Source organism: Pongo abelii, chromosome 9, assembly GCF_028885655.2.
Source record: "Pongo abelii isolate AG06213 chromosome 9, NHGRI_mPonAbe1-v2.0_pri, whole genome shotgun sequence".
NCBI classification, from domain to species: domain Eukaryota; kingdom Metazoa; phylum Chordata; class Mammalia; order Primates; family Hominidae; genus Pongo; species Pongo abelii.
In genome coordinates, this window is record NC_071994.2 from 9,074,045 (window position 1) to 9,096,300 (window position 22,256).

At 60.2% G+C, this 22,256-nt stretch overlaps 2 protein-coding genes across 7 annotated transcripts; one reads left to right on the forward strand and one right to left on the reverse strand.

The window, feature by feature from the left end:
- Nucleotides 1–32: 32 nt before the first annotated feature.
- Nucleotides 33–4,947, forward strand: KCNK7 (potassium two pore domain channel subfamily K member 7). The gene is made up of 3 exons (XM_002821510.3): nucleotides 33–2,154; nucleotides 3,768–4,166; nucleotides 4,432–4,947. Exons 1-3 carry the CDS (start codon nucleotides 1,836–1,838, stop codon nucleotides 4,635–4,637), a joined length of 924 nt encoding a protein of 307 aa, XP_002821556.1. The 5' UTR covers nucleotides 33–1,835; the 3' UTR covers nucleotides 4,638–4,947.
- A 46-nt stretch (nucleotides 4,948–4,993) lies between these two features.
- EHBP1L1 (EH domain binding protein 1 like 1) lies at nucleotides 4,994–21,643 on the reverse strand. Of its 6 annotated transcripts, XM_009246139.4 has the most exons (20): nucleotides 21,245–21,643; nucleotides 18,517–18,574; nucleotides 18,217–18,312; nucleotides 17,658–17,711; nucleotides 17,388–17,566; nucleotides 17,168–17,310; nucleotides 16,522–16,590; nucleotides 16,275–16,437; nucleotides 15,681–16,107; nucleotides 13,881–14,054; nucleotides 13,248–13,405; nucleotides 13,112–13,160; nucleotides 12,046–12,687; nucleotides 7,801–7,870; nucleotides 7,630–7,685; nucleotides 7,411–7,534; nucleotides 7,027–7,126; nucleotides 5,771–5,844; nucleotides 5,554–5,668; nucleotides 4,994–5,441 (listed from the first exon to the last, which is right to left on the reverse strand). In XM_009246139.4, the coding sequence occupies exons 1-20, from the start codon at nucleotides 21,346–21,348 to the stop codon at nucleotides 5,342–5,344; spliced, it is 2,955 nt and encodes a 984-aa protein (XP_009244414.2). In that variant the 5' UTR covers nucleotides 21,349–21,643; the 3' UTR covers nucleotides 4,994–5,341. The 6 variants fall into 6 exon arrangements, with proteins under 6 accessions (XP_009244414.2, XP_009244416.2, XP_009244415.2 ...); XM_009246141.4 differs by lacking the exon at nucleotides 15,681–16,107 and having other exon boundaries at nucleotides 16,322–16,437; nucleotides 21,245–21,642; XM_009246140.4 differs by lacking the exon at nucleotides 13,881–14,054 and having other exon boundaries at nucleotides 21,245–21,640.
- Nucleotides 21,644–22,256: the final 613 nt, after the last annotated feature.

Genomic DNA, 22,256 nt, shown 5'->3' on the forward strand with positions numbered 1-22,256 from the left:
TTGGATGCCTTGTACTGCATGCCTCTCCTGGGACCAAATCCACCAGCCTTGGTCAGTCATTCAAGGCTCTTCTTGGCCAGGTGCGGTGGCTCACTCCTGTCATCACAGCACTTCGGGAGGCCGAGGCCGGCGGATCACATGAGGTCAGGAGTTCAAGACCAACCTGGCCACATGGTGAAACCCCATCTCTACTAAAAATACAAAAATTAGCCAGGTGTGGTGGTGCATGCCTGTAGTCCCAGCTACTCTGGAGGCTGAAGCAGGAGAATTGCTTGAACCTGGAAGGTGGAGGTTGAAGTGAGCCAAAATTGCGCCACTGCACTCCAGCCTGGGCAACAGAGCAAGACTCCGTCTCAAAAAAGAAAAAAAAAAGCGTAGGCCAGGCACGGTGGCTCACGCCTGTAATCCCAGCACTTTGGGAGGCCGAGACGGACAGATCACAAGGTCAGGATTTTGAGACCAGCCTGGCCAATATGGTGAAACCCCGTCTCTACTAAAAAAAAAAAAAAAAAAAAAAAAAAATACAAAAATTAACTGGGCGTGGTGGCGGGTGCCTGTAGCCCCAGCTACTCGGGAGGCTGAGGCAGGAGAATAGCTTGAACCCGGGCAGCGAAGGTTGAGTGAGCCGAGATTGCACCACTGCACTCCAGCCTGGGCGACAGAGCGAGCTCCATCTCAAAAAAGATAAAGAGTAGTAAGTTCCACCCACCTCCCAGTATGGTGACTTGCCGTGGCATCTGGCACCCCTGACAGTTCTCTTCACACTGCCATGGGGGCTCTGGCACTCCCACACCATACCCTAGGGCAGGGTCCCTTCCTCGGCCTCTGTCCTCGGCCCCTCTGAGGTTAGAGGAGTTGGAACCCAGGCTCCCCCTTCCCCTCTCCCAGGTGCCCCATGGCAGCCAGACTCTGTGTCTGCAGTTCAGGGGCAGGGAGTCAGGAGAGCAGGCACAAAGGGTTCTCGGGAAGAACTGGCAATCGGGCGCAAGGGTATCATCTGCCCGGGTGCCCTGGGCACCCTGGAGTCCTCTCCCCACCTCCCACCCCCACCTGATCCTTCCCAGCTGCCACCATTCCTCTCCCACCACACCGCCCAGGCCAAAATCGCTCCATCCACGACGCCTACAGTAGCCCAGCGTAGGTCTCCCTGGACCACATTTGTCCTCAAGGGCCTGTGTCCTTATCCCCCCTTCACCCCCAACTGTCCCCCACCACATCCAGCCCTCTGTTCCTCTCACCCAAGCTCGTTCCTACCTTCACTGGCCTCTTACTCCCCAGCTGAAATGTCACCTCCTTAGCGGAGCTTTCCCAGTGAGATAACACCCCCGCGCCCCGCAGAGCTCTCCCATCACCCAGGGTGTTTCCTTCATGGAACTCATGACGATGTGAGGTTGCCATGTTTCTTTGCTAAGAGGTTTCTTGTGTAAACACCAGGAAGGAAAGGACCTGTGCCTGTCCTCTTCCCTAAGCACTTGAATGAATGAATGAATGAATGAATGAATGAATGAATGAATGCGGTATGGGTGCCTGAGTGAGCAGGACCTTGAATAAGTGTGAGGTCCTCTCTAGGCTTCAGCTTCCTCCGCCTCCTCCCCTCACCGCAGCCGCCTTCCTCCACCATCCCAGCTGCTGTGAAATGGGCAAATGTCTTGCCTCCAGGACCTGGGAAGGGTGATGGAGCTCACCCTCCCTCCTGTTCACACCCCAGCCACCCCAGCCACCCCAGCCGGGTCCCAGCCACCCACATAGCACCTCCTCCTGGCCCCGCCCTGCCCAGCCCCTCCCAGGTGCCTGAGGTGGAGCCGCCAGTTCCCACAGCACCCCAGCGGCCTGCCATGGGGGGTCTAAGGCCCTGGGCCCGATATGGGCTCCTGGTTGTGGCCCACTTGCTGGCCCTGGGGCTTGGGGCTGTGGTGTTCCAGGCCCTGGAGGGGCCTCCTGCATGCAGGCTTCAGGCTGAGCTCAGGGCAGAGCTGGCAGCCTTCCAGGCAGAGCATAGGGCCTGCCTGCCACCCGGAGCTCTGGAAGAGCTGCTGGGCACTGCCCTGGCCACCCAGGCCCATGGCGTCTCCAGCCTGGGCAACAGCTCAGAGGCCAGGACCTGGGACCTTCCCTCAGCCCTGCTCTTCGCTGCCAGCATCCTCACCACCACAGGTAAGAGAGCCAGGCAGCCAAGTCGGGGGACGCGGCTCTTGAGGCCATTGCTCCCTGGGGGCTTTGGGGTTCATGCAGCCCTTCCTTCAGCCCCAAAGAGCCAGATGGAGCCCAGGCCCTGTGAGGCCTGACATCACAGCTGGGGCTCCCCACCAACACACCCCAACTGGTGCCTCCACTTCAGCTGCCAGGAAGGGTGTGGCCTCCCCAGTCCCACCCCAGGCACCCTTCGAGACCCTGGAGAGCTGCCCAGATGCCACAGCCTGTGGCCAGATAGGGGATACAATACAGTGGGATGGATTCTTGGATGGAAGCAAACAGAAGGAACCTGGCAAGAACAGATCAGGACCATGGCCTCGGGTGGGGGAGTGAGGGAAGATAGGGGAGGAAGTCGGCGTGAGATGCTTGTGGATCAGGAGGGCACAGACAGGGATGAGGGAGTCCTGCAGAGAAATCGCGTGGGCACAGGCCCAGGGAAAAGCAGCAATGAACCCACAGCCCTGGGTTTTCGTATTTTTTGCCCCACAAAGTGTCTCAGTATTTTTTGAATTGGAATTTGTATTTCCAACTTTTTTTTTTTTTTTTTTTTGAAACGGAGTCTGGCCCTGTCACCCAGATGGGGGTGCGGTGGTGCGATCTTGGCTCACTGCAACCTCCACCTCCTGGGTTCTAGCAATTCTCCTGCCTCAGCCTCCTGAGTAGCTGGGATTACAGGCATGTACCACCACCATGCCCGGCTAATTTTTATGTTTTTAGTAGAGTTTTGCCATGTTTAGTAGAGTTTTTAGTAGAGGGGTTTTGCCATGTTGGCCAGGCTGGTCGCAAACTCCTGACCTCAAGTGATCCACCCACCTCAGCCTCCCAAAGTGCTGAGATTACAGGTGTGAGCCACTGTGCCCAGCCCGTATTTCCAACTTCTTTTGGAAAATCAGGAAACCTACTCACACTGAGCCAGAATCCCTGCAAGGCAACATCCTGACTGGAGCAGAATGGGGCCTGCCTTTTGGATACAGCTGACACTCTCCAGTGTACCCCTGTCCCCACCACTCCTGTTTGTCTCCCATCTGGCTGCGGTAGGCATGTGCGTTTGCAGCTCTGTATTAGCTGATCTGTTCTCTCAGCACACCACGCACTCCCACCCCTCCCCGCCTGGCACATGCCCTCTCTCGCCCATGCTGCTTCTTTGCAGCCCTTCGTGATTTGCCTGCCCAACTGCCCCACCAGAAGGGGCAGAGCCTGGGCTGACTCAGATCCCAGTACAAAGCCTGGCACATGGGACATGACACACATTTGGGGAAAAAGTGGATGATATTCCACCGGCTGTGGAATCGGGAGTATCTGTTAAGGGCAGCGCAGTTCTCAGAATTGTCCCAGCTACAAAAGGCCTGAGGAACTGTCTTCTTTCATGCTTTCATTTTCCAAAAAAGAGAAGAATGGCCCAGAGAGGGTAAGGGATACCCTGACGAAGGAGCAGAGCCAGCTAGAACCTGGGCCTGGCCAGTTCAAGGCCACCAGAGGGCAGCCTTCTGCGGAAGGCGGTATTGGGGTAGGCAGGGACCCCAGCAGACATGGCACTCAGAGCTCTCACTGTCCACTGACTCTTTCTTCTCCAGGTTATGGCCACATGGCCCCACTATCGCCAGGCGGAAAGGCCTTCTGCATGGTCTATGCAGCCCTGGGGCTGCCAGCCTCCTTAGCTCTCGTGGCCACCCTGCGCCATTGCCTGCTGCCTGTGCTCAGCCGCCCAGGTGCCTGGGTAGCGGTCCACTGGCAGCTGTCACCGTCCAGGGCTGCGCTGCTGCAGGCAGTCGCACTGGGACTGCTGGTGGCCAGCAGCTTTGTGCTGCTGCCAGCGCTGGTGCTGTGGGGCCTTCAGGGCGACTGCAGCCTGCTGGGGGCAGTCTACTTCTGCTTCAGCTCGCTCAGCACCATTGGCCTGGGGGACCTGCTGCCCGGCCACGGCCGCAGCCTGCACCCCGTGATTTACCACCTGGGTCAGCTCGCACTTCTTGGTAAGTCCAGCCACCTAAGAGCGTGTGGGGGAAGGGGGAAGAGAAGCCTGGACTAGGACTCCCATAAATCACTGGGGGGCTGGGCCTTGCAGGTGGAGGGACCCCACTCCAGGGCACGGTGTGGGAGGGGCAGTCAAAGAGCTCTGGTGGCAGTGTTGAGAAGGGGGTGAGTGGTGCCAGCTGCCAGGGCAAGTCACCGCGCTGGGAGGTGGGCGGGGAGCATCACCAGAACCCAGGCGCTGCCCCAGCACCTTCTCCTCCCCAGGTTACTTGCTTCTAGGACTCTTGGCCATGCTGCTGGCTGTGGAGACCTTCTCTGAGCTGCCACAGGTCCGTGCCATGGGGAAGTTCTTCAGGCCCAGTGGTCCTGTGACTGCTGAGGACCAAGGTGGCATCCTAGGGCAGGATGAACTGGCTCTGAGCACCCTGCCGCCCGCGGCCCCAGCTTCAGGACAAGCCCCTGCTTGCTGAAGCGTCAGGTGACCGAGTTCAGCTCCATAAGGTGGCGGCACCTGAGGAGGAAGCAGCCAGGAGTGGCTGGGGAAGAATCGGGAGATGCAGCCGCGGTGGGGGTGGGCGGGAGGCCTCAGGGAATACTGTGTTAATCATAAAATGAGCAACGACTTCGGCTGTTTTCAAGTATTTCGAATGGGACTTCCCTGAGCCACCGGCCACCATCCCGGGAAGGCCGAGATCCGGCCTCCGCTGGCCCTGGGAACCTCGAAACCACACCGCCCGGCTTAGGATGGCAGAGCCGCCCTCCTCAGCCTCGGCCCGCTCTCCTCCGCCTATTGACAGCCCAGGTGGAGCGGAGAAAAGGCCGGCGCTGGCGTAGCCTCGTCCAACTTTATTGCTCTGGAAAACAGGAGGGCAAGGCGGCACGGGGCGGCAGTGCCCAGGCATCCCTCTCCCCGAGGGCGCCAGCCCGGCCGTGCCGTCCGGGAGGACCCCGCACCCGCCGCGAGCGCGCACACACCCTCGGTGACAAATAAATACGGCGGCCGCCCCGCCCGTGAGGTCGGGGATCCGCCCTGCCCCGTACCGGGAAGGGCGCCGGCGGCCCCTAGCGGACACGCGCACGGCCTCCGGGACGGCCGGGTCCTCCGCAGCGCAGACCCGGGACGGCTGCGGAAGCCGGGGGCGCGAGAAGTTATGGGCCACCCGGGCCGGCGGCCTCAGCTCAGCACGCAGCGTTCCCGCCGGCTCAACTGCCGGCTCAGCTTGCGGCGCCGCTGTTCCAGGCCGCGCTCCAGGCGCTCGTCCTCCTCCAGGGCGCTGGGGGGAACGGGTTCGAGTCAGCGCGCCGTTGGGCGGGGTCCACACCCAGCCCTCTGCGGGAGCATGTCCCGGACCCTCCCAACTCCCAGCGCCGCCCAGCGCCACTCACATCCGCTCCTTGTGGTCCAAGTCCCGGACTAGCTCGTCGCGCTGGTTCACCAGCGACACCAGCTCCTCCAGTAGGAGCTGCTCTCGGTGCTGCTGAGCGGACGTTTTCTGCCAGTCTGAGGGTCGAAGCGGCTAAGCGTCAGGAGGCGCGGGCCCAGCGCTGTGCCGCCTCCACCCTGGCTCTGTCTTGCCTCCCGGCCCCTGAGCCCATGTCCCACCTTCGATGGCCAGCATGGCCCGCAGCTCGCGGCTCAGCAGTTCGAACCTTCGCTCCAAGTCCTGCTCCTCGATGCTGGAAGGTGGGCGGGGGGTGGCAGGTCAGGAAAAGGGGCGTAGGGAGAGAGTGCCCAGGGCTCTGGCCACTCCCTGACCCCATCCCACCTCCCCAGCAGTTCCCGAGGGCAGGGCTGACCGCAGAGCTATCCTCCAGTCTCCAAACCACATTATCTCTTTTCTTCTGTTTTCTCCAATTGCTGGGTGTTTGTATTGCCCCTCCCACACACCCCCTAGAAGGACCCCCGAAGGATTATCCGGATGAACAGTACTCATAAACAGGAATCACTGGCTACAGTTATTCTGAAAAATGATCCCAAACGCAAAAGGGAGGCAAAGCTGTCTCCACCGGGCAGGATGACAAAGGCAATGGCTGCAGAGTGGCTTCGGACCCCACATGGGAACCAGATCAGATCTCTCTGGGCTTCTGTTTTCCTTACTGTAAAGGAACAGGGTGACACTGGGGAATTCAGCCCTCACCTTCCTGGGCCTCGGTTTTCTTTTTTTTTTTTTTTTGAGATGGAGTCGCCCTCTGTTGCCCAGGCTGGAGTGCAGTGGCACAATCTCAGCTCACTGCAATCTCTGAACCCCGGGAGGGTTCAAGCGATTCTCCTGCTTCAGCCTTCCCAGAAGCTGGAACTACAGGCGCCCGCCACCACGCCCGGCTAATGTTTTGTATTTTTAGTAGAGACAGGGTTTCACTGTGTTAGCCAGATGGTCTCAATCTCCTGACCTTGTGATCTGCCCGCCTCGGCTTATTTTTTGAGACAGAGTCTCGCTGTGTTGCCCAGACTAGAGTGTAATGGTCTGATCTCGGCTCACTGCAATCTCTGCCTCCTGGGTTCAAGCGATTCTCCTGCCTCAGCCTTCCAAGTTGCTGGGATTACAGGCGCGTGCCACCATACTTGGCTAATTTTTGTATTTTTAGTAGAGATGGGGTTTCACCATGTTGGCTGGTCTTGAACTCCTGACCTCAGGTGATCTGCCTGCCTTGGCCTCCCCAGGTGCTGGGATTACAGGCATGAGCCACCGTGCCTGGCCAGTTTTACACTTTAAACAGCAATTTGGTTAGGACAAAAACAGTAAGATGGAAGAGGAATCGTCTGTCAAAAAGATCTCTGTAGGAAGAAGAAAGTAGTGAAGAACCCTAACCAAGTAGCTAAGAGTCCCTCTGCTCTCCTGGCCCGGGGCCAGCACTCACAGCAGCTGCAGCTGGTCCTGTCTCCGGATGAGAGCGTTCTTCTTGTTGACCAGGGTGAACCACTCCTGGATCAGCACCTCCTCCTGCAGCTTGTTAGCACCTGCATTGGACAGGGACAGTCACCAGGCCTGCCTCCTGCCCCCGGTGTCAGGGTAGGGCAGCTGGGGGTTGGGGGAGGGGGTTTGCTCCCTTGTGACATCCCAGAAGCCAGAACTGTGTGCCTCGAGGAAGCCACTTCAGGGCCTCAGCATGCCTGGCTATAAAATGGGAACGCTGACACCAGCCGTGCCTCCTCCCAGCAACTCCCAAGGTCAGGAACAGCTGCAGGGCCGGACAGACCTAGTGGCATGTGTTGGGGAAGGGACCCCCAGATGTATGCCCCACCTGACTCCATGAGGCTCCTCAGCTGTGTCTCCACCTCAGCTGCCCGCCCATCTATCTGCCTCTGCTCCTGTTCCAGGGCCTGCAGCTCTGCACACACATACTGACTTGTGTCCTGGAACCGTTGCTGGGGGTGGAAAAGGCAGAGAACAGGGTGGACTCAGCCCAGACCCTGAATAGGTGGTGCTAACCCATCAGCTCCTCCCACTTAGCCCTCCTTACCAGCCCAGCCTCCTCCCCTGGGCTTGGGGGTGGCTCCTCCGAGGGGGGACTCCCACCTGCAGACAGAGATGATGATAAGGCACCCCCTAACCACCACCCACCCCCAGGAAATCCCCAGTCCAGGCTTTGTGAGCAGCCTGAACTGAGATGGTCACCACTCCTGCTACTCACCAGGGGGCTGTTGAGAGGCTGCTGCTGTGGGTGGGCCCGGGGCAGGGCTGGGGTCAGGGGCTTGGCCTTCCTGTGGAAGAAGGGGCCAGTGAGGGCTGGGAGGGGTTTCCCGCCAGCCTGGGCCTGGGGCCAGCCAGAGCCACTCACACAGAGGAGAGGAGGGGTCCTTGACCCCAGGCCTTGCCCACCCCTGCTCCTTCTCTAGTCCTGCATGCACAGAACCCCCAGGCCCACCTCCTTCCAAGGAAAATGCCTCCTCAAGCAAAGGCCACAGCCTTCAGCCTTCCTGGCCCTGTGGCCCTGGGCCCATCCACGCCCAGGCTCCGAGCCTCCCAATTCCCCTCCTGGGGCTGGGCTGAGCTCCGGCCTCACAGGATGAGAGCCTGTGAAGGGCCCAGCCCAGGCCTCTCCTCCCTACTTTTTTTTTTTTTTTTTTGAGATGGAGTCTCGCTCTGTCGCCCTGGCTGGAGTGCAGTGGCAGGATCATGGCTCACTGCAACCTCCACCTCCTGGTTCAGGTGATTCTCCTGCCTCAGCCTCCCAAGTAGCCACCGGCCACCATGCCCAGCTAATTTTTGTATTTTAGTAGAGACAGGGTTTCACCATGTTGGCCAGGCTGGTCTCGAACTCCTGACCTCAGGTGATCTGCCGGCTTTGGCCTACCAAAGTGCTGGGATTACAGGTGTGAGCCACCACGCCCGGCCTCGATTCCTCCTCCATGGAACTCCCTCAGGCCACCTCTGACTTCTGTCACCTAGTGCTGGTTTCTCCATCATGGCCAGGGCCCCATGCAGTGACCATTGCACTGCCCCATATGGCCCCATCCGTGTGACCCAGCCCAGCCCTGCCTCCTGCAGAGGCCCCACCAGGCTCCCTCCCTTTCTGTCCTCAGGGCTCCCCAGACCTGGACCCTCCTGAGCCAGCACCTCCACCTCCTGGCCAAAAGGGGGTGCCCTGCTGCCTTTTCAGTTTCCACACCCAGGAGCGGCTGCTGCACGCTCACACACACAGGACAAGCCAGGCTGGCTGGATCTCTGAATTTTAGCCTGGAAGGGCAGGGCTGACCCCATGTGCCTGCCCGCCCCTAGTGACTTGCTGGGACTGTCAGCCCTGGGGGTCCCCAACTTTCAGCTCAGCTGACAGCCTGGCCCCTCAACTGCTCCTGCCCTGGCCCCCCACATCTGGGTCATCTGACCTGTGTCGGGGTCATGGGGCAGGGACAGTGGTTGAGCCGCCCGTGTCCACTCCCACCTGTACCTCTCTGAGAGGCAGCCCTGGACATCCCTGGCTCAGGGGCCATCCTCTCTGGCCTGGGGCAGTGGTGGCTTCCCCACCAGCCACCACCATGGCCTGCCTGCTGACTCAAGCTGAAACTGAGAGGCCTCTCTGACACCTTCACCCCCGGTGTAACTGTTTCACATCTCTCCTCAGCCCCCCAGCCTCATGCCAAAGCCTCAGGTGGTCCCAGCCTCAATGTTCCTACCACCCTCAGCCACGCCTAGACACCGCCCCCTGGCCACAGTGGCCGACTTTCAGTTCCCAAAATAGCTTTCTCAGCTTGGAGTCGGCCTCCATCTTGGGCTGCCTGGTACCAACATGACCTCCATGACCCAGCCCAGCCCTACTGCCTCCAGAGACCCCCCTGCCGGGGCCCCCACACTCTTCCCGCCTCCCTCTCTGACTTCCATGTCTCCAGAAGCCTCCTCTGATCCCCAGGCTGGGCAGATGCTGCTCCCGTGAACTCCCCCATCACAGCTCCAACCCCCACTCACCCCGTCACAGCTGCTGGTTTCCCATGTCTCCCCCTTATAGAGCTGGGCCCAGAAAATATAGTCAAGGTACACTGACTAATAGCAGCTAATATCTACCAAGTGTTTCTGTGCCGGGCACTTAAAGCACTTTATGTGCATTGACTCATTGAATCCTCCCAACAGCCCTGTGAGGCAGGGACCATGACCCTCCCCACTTTACACATGAGGAAACTGAGGGTCAGAGATGAGGCTCCTAAAGGGTCTGGTCTAGGGCCCAGGGTTATCTAACCCAGCAGTTTGTTCCCAAGCTTGGCCAATTTGCTGTGTGCCTTGGGGCCAGTCACACCCATGGGGCCTCTGTTTGTGTCCTTGTATGTAAAATGGGAGAAAGCCCAGCCCTGTGTGACCTGGGAGCTGCAGGGCTTCTAGAAAGGAATCTAGGGAAACACACAGCTCCCCTTTTTTGACAGCAACTTGCAGGAGGCCTCAATGCCACCTTCAAAAGGCTTTCATACACACTCTGAGTCCATGGGCAGGCCAGGCACATAAAGAGTGCTGAGCTGACAGGACAGGCAGAGGGAGGAGAGTGGAGAAATCCAGCCTCAGCAGCAGCGGAGCTTCCTCATGCCAGGCCTCGTGGGAATTCCAGTGCTTCCCCATGTCTAACTCAAATTCCTCTTTTTTTTTTTTTTTCTGAGACGGAGTCTTGCTCTGTCGCCAGGCTGGAGTGCAGTGGCACGATCTCAGCTCACTGAGACCTCCACCTCCGGGGTTCAAACAATTCCCCTGCCTCAGCCTCCCGAGTAGCTGGGACTACAGGCCTGTACCACCATGCCCAGCTAATTTTTTGTATTCTACTAGAGACGGGGTTTCACCATGTTGGCCAGGATGGTCTCGATCTCCTGACCTCGTGATCCGCCCACCTCTGCCTCCCAAAGTGCTGGGATTACAGGTATGAGCCACGGTGCCCGGCCTCAAATTCCTGTTTCAATACCTTCATGCCTGGCCCCTCCTCCAGGAAGACCAGGACTTTGGGAACTCCCAAGGGCCGGGCCAGGCCAGACCACCTCCCACTGCACACAATGGGCATGAGGGATGGGGGTGGCCAATGACGAGTCCCCTCCAGCCCCATGGGTCAGATATCTCCTGTGAGACAAGAGCCGGGGGAAGGCCTGACTTGGAAAGACCAGATGCTGGAACTTGGGCCCAGAGGGGCATAGGCTGGCACCTCCCCTTTAAGATTTAAAGAGCCACTGACACACATTAATGAGGCCAACAGATGGGCCAAAGCTGGCCTCGTCCTCTTGACTCCTGCATATCACATCTTCTACAGGTGGGCGTCACCCATGCCCTCTGTCTCTCACTCACAGGCTCAATGCTTGTGCCTCTGACCCTACACCCAGGACTCCTGCTCTCAGCCTGGCCTCATTACCACTTATGGACCTTCCGGGAGATGGCTGGCAGTTCCCTAAACGAGACCTGAACTTTCCTGCTGCCACATTTTTGCTAATGCAATGCAGTTCCCACCATTTGAGAACCCCACTCATTTTTCACCTGGGAAAATCCTGGCCATCTTATCAACCTAGCTCAAATGGTAGCTTCTTCCAGAAAGCCTCTCCCAATGAATTCATTCATTTCCTTCAAATGCAAGGGTCATTCCTGGACAGCTGAAGGTTTGCAGCAGCCTGGCAGAGCTGCCCCTTGGTTGACAGGCAGGATGGGGCAGTGCTGGGACCCCAGCTAGAAAGCCCGTGTCCTGGACTCCAGCAGCTGTGGGTCACTGAGCAAATCCCTGCTCTTTCTGGGACCATGTCACCTTCAGCGCAGTGACATGACACTCTAGGAGATGACCTACAACCCATAGGGGATGACAGCAGGGACACATGGGCCCTCATGATCTCATATCTCCAACCTTCCATTGTAAGAAAAGAGGAGACTGGTCTCCAGCATCTGGGGTTAAAGATGCACGCCAGAGTCCTGGGGCTGGGAGGCCCTGGAGAATCCCCCTTGAGTACAGATAGTCTGCACCCAGCTATGGGGCAGGGTGGCTGCTGGTTAACGATGAGCCACCTGAAGGGAAAGAAATGCCCAAACCCACCTTCCAGCCTACCAAGCACTGGGCAGAGTGCCAGGAACGTGGATGCTCCAGGAACTTCCACTGCAGCCTGTGATTCCCCACACCAAGTGCCAAGCACTAAAAACCCTCAGCACTTATCTCAGGCTGGTCGCAAAGCCAGGGACCCTGCCTGGCGGGCCTTGGATCAAATGCGTCCCCTAACGGGGAGCTCACTACCACACCAGAGGACTCTTCCACAGCACCAGGGTCCCTCTGATCAGAAAGTCCCTCCCGGGTCCAGCCGAGCCCCACCACTCTGAAACCGTCACCCTCGCGCCAGCTCTGTCCTTGGAGCCCCTGGGGACTCGCCCGTTCTCTGCCCATCTTCCCGGGACCCCGCGCTGCGGCGGGGAAGAAAGGAGGAGCCCTGACACTCACTGCAGCCGCAGCTCCCGCAGCTCCCGCGGCTCCCGCGTCCGGATCGTCCACCGAGAAGGAGCTGCTGTTCCGCAGCCGCGAGCGCCTCTTCTTGAGCAGGTCGGCGTCGCGCACGTGGGAGAAGGAGCCGTGCGCGCGGGGCGGGGGCACCGGCCCGGGCTCCCCGTTGACCGAGGGCCGTCGCAGCCTCACGCCGCCGCCGCCCGGTGCCCCAGCCCCGTTCACCAGCCCGTCGGCCGGGACCTCCGCGGGTCGCGCCTCTCGGGGGGCCTCGGCCCCGCCGTCCTTGGAGGCGCGGCCCGCGTCCGCGTTCCTGGAAGCCACCCCCGGGGCCGCCCCGTCCGCGCTGTCCGCGGCCTCCTTGGGCTCCTGGGGCCCCTCGGCCCCGTGACCGCGCAGCCGCTGAGCCAGGCCTCCGGCGTCCAGGTCGTCGGGCGGGCTGGGCTGGGCGCTGCCCACGCGGTACGTGCCGGCGCCGCCGCCGCCCTCCAGCTGTACCAGCTGCAGCTCCTGCCCGGTGCAGAAGGCGCGGATCTGGCACAGGTACGTCATTACGATGAGCTTGTCGGGCACCGACAGCAGCACCATGTCCGCGGGCTCCAGCAGCCGCGACACGCCCAGAGCCGCAAAGCCATCGAAGGCCTAGGGGAAGGGTGCACTCGGGGTCAGCGGCGGCGGTGGCCCGCGCCACCTGGCAACGCTGCGGTGCCGCCCCACGGAGGGGGTCCCCGGGATTGGCACCCCGAGTTTTGCCTAGCAACACCGCCCCCTCCTATCGAGGGAAATCCAGCAACAGGGCCCGCCCTCGCGTTGCTTAGCAACGGCACACGGTCCACCCCGTTACCAAAGGGTGGTTTTGGAAAAATCATCTAAGGGAGGAAAAACGCTTTAAAACAAACAAACGAAAATAAGGAAAACAAACAATTTAATGACCAAAGGAGTAAAAAGTGGCAGAACTTCCAGAAGACACTGCTGGGCCCGGCAGTCCATTTTATCCAAATCTGAGACTGAAAGCCTGGCTCTCCAGACCCTCCTTCCCTCCAGGCAGCCCCCCACCCCATCTCACCTGCTTGTTGTTCTGCTTGATGTTGAGTGGGTCTAGCGAGGCATAGTCACTGCAGAGAGTGTGCTGGTCAGAGGCTGGGTCCACACTGCCCTCCCTGACGGCTCCCCCATTCGTTCCCACCCCTCTGGCAGCTCACATCTTGTCTGGGTAGAATCGGTGCAGGATGGCACAGAAGGCCAAGCCGTTGCGCCAGGATGTGGTGAAGTTGGTGATGCGGACGCCACGGTAGCCAGCGGTGACTTCCTGGCACCACTCCAGCAGGGACTGGCTGGAGCTGACCAGGGCAGGTGGTGCCTGGGGACACAGGGGTGGGCTTAGGGAATGTATAAATGGGATCTGTGCCCTCTGCCTCTTGGGGAAGCTCATGCCTGGCACACAACAGCCCCATCTCTGAGCTCGCAGGGGTCACCAGAGACCACTGGCCAGAGCCTTGGGGCCAGGTAACAGGGTTTCCAGATCCAGGGTTATCTGCCAAGGTCACCTAAAAGGTCAGTGGCCCCCAGACAAGATCAGAGGTCACCAGCAGCCACACCTCAAAGTCAGCCCAGAAAATCAGATTAGAGGTGTCCAGCTCCATGCGGCCCAGGGAAGATGGGGTAAGAGAGCCAGGGCATCCTGAGAGAGGAGGGGATGAGGGGGCTCCTTCAAGCTGAGCCCCCCACCCCACCCGATCCCATTCCACCAGGTGGGTCCATGCAGAGCCGCCGTTCGCTCAGCCCCAGGTTAGTGGGAAGCAGCAGACTGGGCCCTCGGCGGCCCCCATCCCTACCTGGCTGCCCGGCAGCCTCCTGTCCTCTTCAGCCTTCTCTGGGGAAGAGGCCCTGGGCGCCCCAGCCCCTGCCCCACTGGCCACCTGTGCTTCAGGCAGGCTGGCCTCTGTGAGGCTTCCCTCAGCTTCTTTCCCCTTCTCATTTCCCAAGACCCCAGCCTCCGCTTCCTGGGCCTTAAAAGTACCAGATTTGTTCTCTGGAGACTCGAAAACCTTCATCTCTGCTTCCTGGGCCCCCCAAGCCCCAGATTTGCCCTCTGACATCCCCCAAACCCCAGCCTCTGCCTCCTGGACTCTCAGAACTTGAGTCTCTGACCCTTGTACTCCTGAAATCTCTGCTTTTGCTTCCTGGGATCCTAAAACTCTTGGCTGAGTGACTGGGGCCCTTAAAGCCTCATATTTGAGAGCACTCCCAACTCCAGTCTCTGCTTCCTGGACCCCCGAAGTCTGAGCCTCTTCCTTCTCAGCCTCTGGAACTATAATTTCTGTCTTTCGGGTCATCAGTACTCGGGCCTCTGCCATTCCAGCCTCTGGCCCTGAGATCCCTGAACCCCCCACCTCTGTGTCCTGGGCCCCAGCTACCTCAGATTCTAGCCCTGGGACCCCTGAACTCCTAGATGCTATCTCTTGGGTCCCCAATATCTCAATTTCTGCTGTCCCAGTCTCTATCTCTGGAAGCTCTGAACCCCCAACCTCTTTCACCTGGATCCCTGTTGTATCAGCTTCTATCCCTGGGACCCCTGGATCCCTAGATGCTATCTCTTGGGTTCCCAATATCGCACCTTCTGCTGCCCCAGTCTCTATTCCCGGAACCCCCAAAAGCCCCACCTCTATCTCCTGGGCTACCAATATGTCAGACTCTGCTATCTCAGCTTCTATCTCTGGGACCCCTGAATACCTAGCTGTTATCTCCTGGGTCCCTAATATTTTAGCCTCTGTCCCCTCACCCTCTGACTCTGGTACCCTAGAAGCTTCCATCTCTGTCTCCTGGGTCCCCAACATCTCAGATTGTATTGTATCTTCTATCTTCAGTGGCCCTAAATCCCCAGATATCTCCTGGGTCACCAGTACCTCAGTCTCTGCTATCGTAGTTCTTGTCTGCAAAACTCCTGAACCCCCAGCTTCTGTTTTCTGGGTCCCAAATACCTCAGTCTCTGTCCCTGGGGTCTCTATGACCCCCACCTCTGTTTCCTGGGTCTCCAGTCCCTCACACTGTGCTGTCCCAGCAACCTCTGACTCCAGGACCTTTGATCTTGCTGCTTCTGTCGCCAAGGCCTCCAATATCTCAATTTCTAGTGTCCTAGTCTCTGGGAACTCTGAGCCCTCAACTTCTTTCTCCTGGGTTCCCAGCACCTCCAACCCTACCACCTCAGTCTCTGTTTCCAGGACCCCTGAATCCCCAGCTTCTGCCTCCCAGCCTCCCAGACCCCTGGATATTGCCCCCTGGGCAGCTGATAACAGGGCCCCCTGCCAGCTGCTCACCAGGGGCCCGGTGCTTATTGCTCCAACAGAGGGGCCCTGCTCCAGGCCTGTCCCCTCAATACCAGGGGCTCCGCCCCTCACTTCTGCACCCTCTCTCTCCTGGCCTGCAGCAGCCCTGGCCCCCTTGAGGTCACCAAGTTGCCCAGAGTGCCCTGCAGGCTCCACTGGGGGCAGGCTCAGGCCTGCGGGAGCCTCATTCCTGGTCCTGACTCCCAGCCTCCCCTGAGAACCCCTTGGAGGAGCCTCAGGGGTCCCCCTGCATCTTGCCTCAGGCATCACCCCTGTTGCCTCTGGTCCCTTAGTGTCCACATGTCTCACCTTTGACCTCTGCTCAGCATCCACTTGACAAACTGCTGAACTCTCTTCAGCCTCCCCAGCTCTGACTCCTGACCTCTTAGTGTTTGCCTCCCTGCCTCCTGACCCAGGCTCAGTGTCCACCCCACTGGCCTCTGGCCTGTCCTCAGTGTCCATCTCTTCAGCCTTGAGTCTCTGCCTTCCAAAAGGGTCTCCAGAGCCTTTATCCTCAATGCTCAGGCCCAGCCTATCTCCATGGGCTTCTGTCCCTTCCTGAGGGCATGCCTGGGCCCGGGTCTCCCTAGCAGAGCCCAATCCTGCTGGAGGAGCCCCTGAGGCTTTGGGGACCTCATCTTCCCCCTGGGGGACTGGGGGCCGGAGGGCATCAGAGCCTTTCCGGAGCCGAGGGGCTGGGGTGGGGGCCGTGTCCTGGCCTGGCTGCCTTGAAGACCTGAGAAGAGAGCAGGAGGGGGAGTTGGGGGGCTGCTTTGGCCCCAACTCTCAGCACCATCCGCCACCCTTCAGACTGTTGGGGCCCTGGAGAGGCAGGTTGGTGGGGGTGAGGACTGCAGCTCCTATCAGGGGGCAATGGGGGGTGGGGCTGGTTCCAAAGCTCACCTCATCTCTGGTGAGGTTTCCGGGGGCCTTGGGGCCTCAGGGCCTACCTGGCCCCCAGCTTCAGTAGCTCGTTCTGACCCCTGGCCTCGGGAGGCTCTGGCCGGGGGTGCAGGAGCAGTCACAGGGGCTGGGCTGGTATCGTCAGCATTAGAAGGACTGGCAACTGAGAAGAAAGAGGGGGACACTGTGGCCTGGGCCCGGTGATCTGGGGTCCAGTCTCCACCCCCAACCCCAGCCTGGGTCTCACCTGCCTGCTGGGGTCGTCCTTGGCCTTCCTCCTCCTCCTCACAAAGCGTCTTCAGCTCTCGAGAGGGATCTGGAGGTGGTAGGAGAGGGGAGGAGGGCAGAGTCAGCCCAGGGCAGGGCCCCGCAGGCCTGACCCCCTCCCCAACTACAGTGAAGGGCCTACCTGGGAAACGCCCTGGCCTCAGGGCACCGCCCCGGCCTGCGAGAAGAGACAGGCCCACAGATGTGGAGAGAAAGAGAGAAAGAACCTCAACAGTGGACAGAGAAAAAGCCTGGACAAGCAGCAGGGAGGGATGAGGAAGCCCCAGCTGGCCCAGGAGGGCTGGTGGTGAGGGATCAGGAGCCGGGCTTCTGACCCAGCTGTCCTGGGTCAGGTACGGGCCTGGCAAGCACCACACAGGGATGAGGAGAGGACCCAGGAGCCCAGCGAGACATTGGGAACCCATCCTCCAGAACTCAGCTGAAGACCAAGGCTATCGTGGGACCAGTAGCCAGGTTGGGACGATTGAGGCTGCTGGGTTGGTTGGGACTGCCTGGGCAGTAATGAGTTCCCATCACAGGGCGGGCACAGCAAGTGGCTGGTGGCCCGGGTAACCCTCCCTCCCCAGGTCTTGGCAGTCTCGATCCACAGCAGGCTGTGAGCCCACCTGGCTGGGGGACTCTAGCCCGGGCCTCCGGGGCTCCTGGGCCATGAGCCTCGTCTTCATCACTCTCAGCAAAGTCATCCAAGTTACCCACATCACTAGGCTTCACACTCATAAGGCTTGCGAGACTCTGCATGTCATCGTCCCTGGGGGGCACAGGTTAAAGGTGAGGGTGGGGTCAGAGGTCACAGGCCAGGATCAAGGCAGGCAGGTAGGCACTCACGTGGCACGGCCCTCCCGCAGCAGCACCCCGGAAAGAGTGAGGCTCAGCTCAGCCTGCACCACCTTCACTGACTTCGGCTTCAGCCGCAGCCTCAGTGGGACTTGGGCAGGCACGGGCCCTGCATGGCGGGCCAGGTCCACCTCGGCCGTGGCCAGCACCTTCCGCTGCCCCTTAGACTCCTGGGGGCCGGGGGAGAGACCAGAAGAAGGGGCATCAGTGCTGTCCCAGGGTCCCCAAGATTCCAGACCTGAGCCCACTCCAGACACTCACATTTTCAATAATAAATGTCCACTCTTTGGCCTCATACTGGTCCACGTGGGGGTCCTGAGAAGAAGGGTGCTGGTGAGTACAGGACTGCTGGGGCAGCAGCAAAGGGAGCAGAGCCTGTCTGGCTCAGGAGGTGCTTGGTGGTGGTGGCTTTTTTTTTTTTTTTTTTTTTGAGACAGAGTCTTGCTCTGTTGTCGAGGCTGGAGTGCAGGGGTGCGATCTTGGCTCACTGCAATCTCTGCCTCCCAGGTTCAAGCAATTCTTGTGCCTCAGCCTCCCGAGTAGCTGGGATTACAGGTGCGCGCGGTGGTTGCTACCTCCTCCTGGGATGCACCCCAGGTTCTGGTCCCAGCTGCCTCTCATGCTGCGTGTGTTGGGTAAATGCTGCCTCCTCCAAGGAGACCTCCTGGGCCAGTGATGCTGAGCACGTCCCCCTAATTCTTGGCCTCACCCCCCACATCCTCTTCTATGTGGATGAACAACCTACCAGGAGACCCGGGTGACTGCCTGTGTTGCAATTGTCTGCCCCGTTGCCATCCATGCTGGAGGGCTAGAGACTCACCCTGTAGAGGGTCACAGAGATGTCCACATTCTCAGGTACCATCCACACCACGGTGCCCCGGTATGGGTTCTGGATGCCCGGCTGCCAGCTGTGGGCCTACAAGAGGCAATCTGAGTCCTCCCCCCATCTTAACTCTTCCCTCCCACCCGTACCCCCATCACCAACCTTGACACCATCTTCCCCTCCCCTCTGTGGATTCTGATCTGAGCCTGAACCTCACTCTACTCCCCCATCAGCCCCCATCAGCCTCCCACTGGCCCCCATCCCTAACCTGGATCCCCAGTTGCCATCCTTCCCCACCTTGGAGCAGATGCGTCGGTTCCGACGGGTCCATACAACCACCAGCTTATCTGGCTGCCTGGGGGAGGGGGAGGGGGAGGGTGAAAGGGAGCAGGCTGCTTGGTCAGGCTCACCTGCCTCCCCATCTCCTCTTCCTCCTCCCCCAGCTCCCTCAGGGTCTTCCTTCTGCCCACCTCCCCCTCCTCCAGGAGACGGCCTGGGCAGCCCCTTATCTGGGGCCACAGGGTGTAGGGTGGAGCTGCTAAGGCAGGGTGGGGCCAGAGCAGAAGGGCAAAGGCCCAGACAGTGTGGGTAGGCAGGAACTATGAGGAAAGACAGCAAGAGAGAAAGGGACAGGCACATACAGAGACCAAGACACACAGAAACACAAGGACCCAGCAAGAGATGCCAGACACAGATGCACACGTGAGCATCGTGCACACACACAGACTCCGACACAGGGAGAGACAAAGACGAGGGATAAAAGAAGTCCCTTCGCGCAAAGATGTTTGTGGAGTGCCCACCATAAACCCAGCCCAGTTTTGGAGACAGAGGAGGGCAAAAGAGAGACAAGACCTTTCCAGTGAGGACAATGGAGGTGGGGGCAGACTACCAGTCAAGAAGGAAAATAAATTAACAAGCGAACTCCAGGGTGATGTGAGGGAACCCCTTGGGGGTCTCCTTCAGGTTGGGTTTCTGGGCAGAGATGAGTGGCAGGGGGATGGGCTGTGTGAGGATCTGGAGAAAGAGGGAATGGCAAGTCCAAGGGTCTGCGGCTGGAGGGTGACGTCAGAGAGAGGGGCAGAGAGTTGGGGGTGAGGCCAGAGAGGCAGCAGAGGGTCAGCTTGTCATTAACCAACACCGCCATCCCTCACCCGCCATGTCCAGCCCTTTGCTGGGCACAGGGGTCCCAAGGAGGATCAGCTTTCAGTGAGATGATGACAGTGGAGCCTGGAGGGCAATCAGAAAAGACTTCCAGGGGGTTACATCTAAGCTGAACAGCATATGCCAGGTCAGACATGGAGGAGAGGCAGAGGCAAAGCCAGAGGACAGAGATGGCTGCGCAGGGCCCATTCCCAGGCACTGAGTGGACTCATGGCTGGGCCTGGGGGCAGAGGGCCCCTTTGGGTTAGATGTTCAACTGCTGCCCAGGAGGGGTGATGCTTGAGGGGACGATCCGGCCAAGGGCAGCACGCGAACTTGCCTTGCCTGTACCCAGCCCCATGCCTGCACCCTCTCGTGATGCTGGGGTTTGCCCAGCTCACTGTTCGTCTGAGGCCAAGCCAGGATAAGTGACTCTCTGTTAACCCTGAGGATGCTGAGGCCCAGAAAGGTTTGGAGCCAAACAAGTTTACACGGTTGAGCCTAGAGCCTTCCAGCCCAGAGCCAAGTTCCCTTCCCCAAGCCCAAATTGCCAGCGATGGCAGAGCAAGGGTAACTAAGGGGCCTTCCCAGAAAGGGGAAGCGGACGGGGGTGCCTAGGGAGGACGGGGCTTGGCTGAGCAGCCTGACTCAGGCTGGGCACGCCCTCCTGGGAAGCTGCAACCTGGGCAGGGGCAGCTTCCCGGCCTGGGCTCCAGGCTAAGCAGCCCAGGAGGCCCTACCCACAGCCGCCTGTGACTCAGCTGCATTGACACTGCCGGCACCCTCAGCCTGCTGTGCCCAGCGTTTCCCTGGCCTCCCGCAGGATGCTGGAGCAGGAGCCAGAGACCACAGTTCAAGTGTCAGCCCCTAAGCTCTCCCGGGCTCTGCTGAAAGACGTGAATGGCCCTCTAGCAGGCCCAGCGTGGGCAAGGCCAGGGATATGGCAGCTGCCCAAGGGACCCCAGCCTCCTGCTCACTCCCCTCCCCCTGGACCCCATGGTCTCTTCCTGCCCCAGCCCTTCCCCTGGGGAGCCTAAATTTAGCCCCGCCTGGCGGGTGAGGCCCCCACAGCTGTGCCCTAATCCAGCCAAGGGAAGCTGACACCAGCAAGCACGTATATTTAGGGTGTGACGCAGGGGCCTGGGCAGCTATGGGTGGCGGCATGTGAACAAGATGCCCCTGAGCCTGTTGGTAGTCCGGGCTGGGGCCTGCACCCTCTCGTGAATCACCCCTCACCCTGCCACCTTGCCCTCCGCAACCCTCTCCTCCCGGACCCACAACCTCCTAGGTCCTCAGGCCCCTTTAAGCTGCTCCCCGCCTCCCTCCTCAATCCTCCCAGCACTCAGTTTCCCCTTTTAAGGACATTGTGGAGATGTTTCCAGCCTCCCAGCACTCTGGCTGAAGAGGCGGGAGTTGGAGGGGTTCTTCTGGCTCAACAAGATGGCAGGGGAGGAGGGAGCAACATCTCTGTTCTTAGCTGGACTAAGTAAGGTCAGGGAGGCTCCTGCCCCAGCCCTAGCCACCTGCAGACCTCAAAACTTGATCCCTTTTCCAGTGCTACCCTGAACCACTTTTCTGGCACAAGACATGCGGCCTCCCTCCCCCAGCCCTGACCACAGATGAGGAAGGAGTGGACACAGGCAGAACCTCAGGCCTGAAAGTCCTGACCCCCGCGCGGGGAAGGCTGCCCACGCCCCCAACTCCAGGGGTCCCACGAATTGCAAGGGCACTTCTGAATCTCCGAGCCTGGGAACGGAACCAGGGCCCAACCTGGGGTGGGGGCCCATTTGGTCATTGGGCTGGGGGGCAGAGTCCTCTCAGGCTCAAAGGGCCGGATGAGGTCCCAGCAAGTTCGGGGGAGCCCCCCGGCCTCCCTCCCACTCACCATTTCTTGGTACACTCCAACACCAGCTCGTGGTAACAGGCCACGAACTGGAACTTGGCCGCCCGCTTGCCCACGCGCTGCAGGCGCTTCCACACCGAGGTCATGGCCCCCGCCGCCCCGCCGCCCACTTCTCAGGCCCGGGGCTCCCGCTGGCCCGCCACGGCTGGCCCGGCCCGGGTCCCCATGGCCTGTCCGCGCCGCCCGCCCCGTCCGTGCGGAGGTGTCCCAGGCTCCGACCCCGGACCGCGCTCTCCGCTGCCGCCGCTGGGGCCTGCCGGGTGGTCTGGCTGAGTCGGCGGGGTCGTCTGGGGCGCGTCGGGTGGCCGAGCGCGGAGCTAGGAGCGCGCCGTTTCCTGGAGCCGCACCCCCGTCGGAAGGCGGGCGGGGCTCCGGCGCGGGGCGGGGGCCGGGGCAGGAGCGCGGGGGCGGGGCGACCCGGCTTCCGGGGCCTCGCGCGGCGACCGGGGAGTGGGAGCGGGGGCGGGGAAGGGGGGCGGGGAAGGGGTGTCGCCCGACCGCAGTGCCCGCTCGGTGCGCGCAGAGGCTAAGTGGAGAGAGAGCAACCAGCAACTTGGTGCCACCCTAGAGAGCGCTGCCCGGGCCGCCTCCCTTCCTGCCCGCAGCCCTGGGAGGTACGTACTGCTGGCCCCCTTTCACGGGCTGGGAAAACTGAGACCGAGAAAGGGGAAAGGACTTGCTCAGTCATACTGTGAATGTGGACGAAGACCAGCTCTCCTCAACTCCAAGGTGCAGCCACCCACGTCTTAACCAGAGCAGGAAGGCGTCACTAACCTCGGTGGCCCAACCTCAGAATCTGACTCTGCTGTCAAGTGGCAAGATAATCCCAAACCCCGACAAGTAGCTGGAGAATCACAACTGACTTCCAACCAAGTGTGACCTTGGGCAAAGCGCTAACACTCTGAGCCTCAGTTTCAACGTCTATTAAATGGGGATAATTGTAGTTCTGCCTTTTAGGGAATCACTGAGAGGATGAACCTCAGAAGGCATTTAG

Excerpts from the sequence above, each read along its gene's own strand:
- KCNK7 (XM_002821510.3), top strand. The coding sequence starts at position 1,836 with ATGGGGGGTCTAAGGCCCTGGGCCCGATATGGGCTCCTGGTTGTGGCC. Across the intron at positions 2,155-3,767 it reads CAGCATCCTCACCACCACAG|GTTATGGCCACATGGCCCCA; the intron begins GTAAGAGAGCCA and ends TTTCTTCTCCAG. Across the intron at positions 4,167-4,431 it reads GGGTCAGCTCGCACTTCTTG|GTTACTTGCTTCTAGGACTC; the intron begins GTAAGTCCAGCC and ends TCTCCTCCCCAG.
- EHBP1L1 (XM_002821511.5), bottom strand. The coding sequence starts at position 21,348 with ATGACCTCGGTGTGGAAGCGCCTGCAGCGCGTGGGCAAGCGGGCGGCC. Across the intron at positions 16,438-16,521 it reads AGGACGACCCCAGCAGGCAG|TTGCCAGTCCTTCTAATGCT; the intron begins GTGAGACCCAGG and ends CTTTCTTCTCAG. Across the intron at positions 5,442-5,553 it reads TTGGACCACAAGGAGCGGAT|CGCCCTGGAGGAGGACGAGC; the intron begins GTGAGTGGCGCT and ends CGTTCCCCCCAG.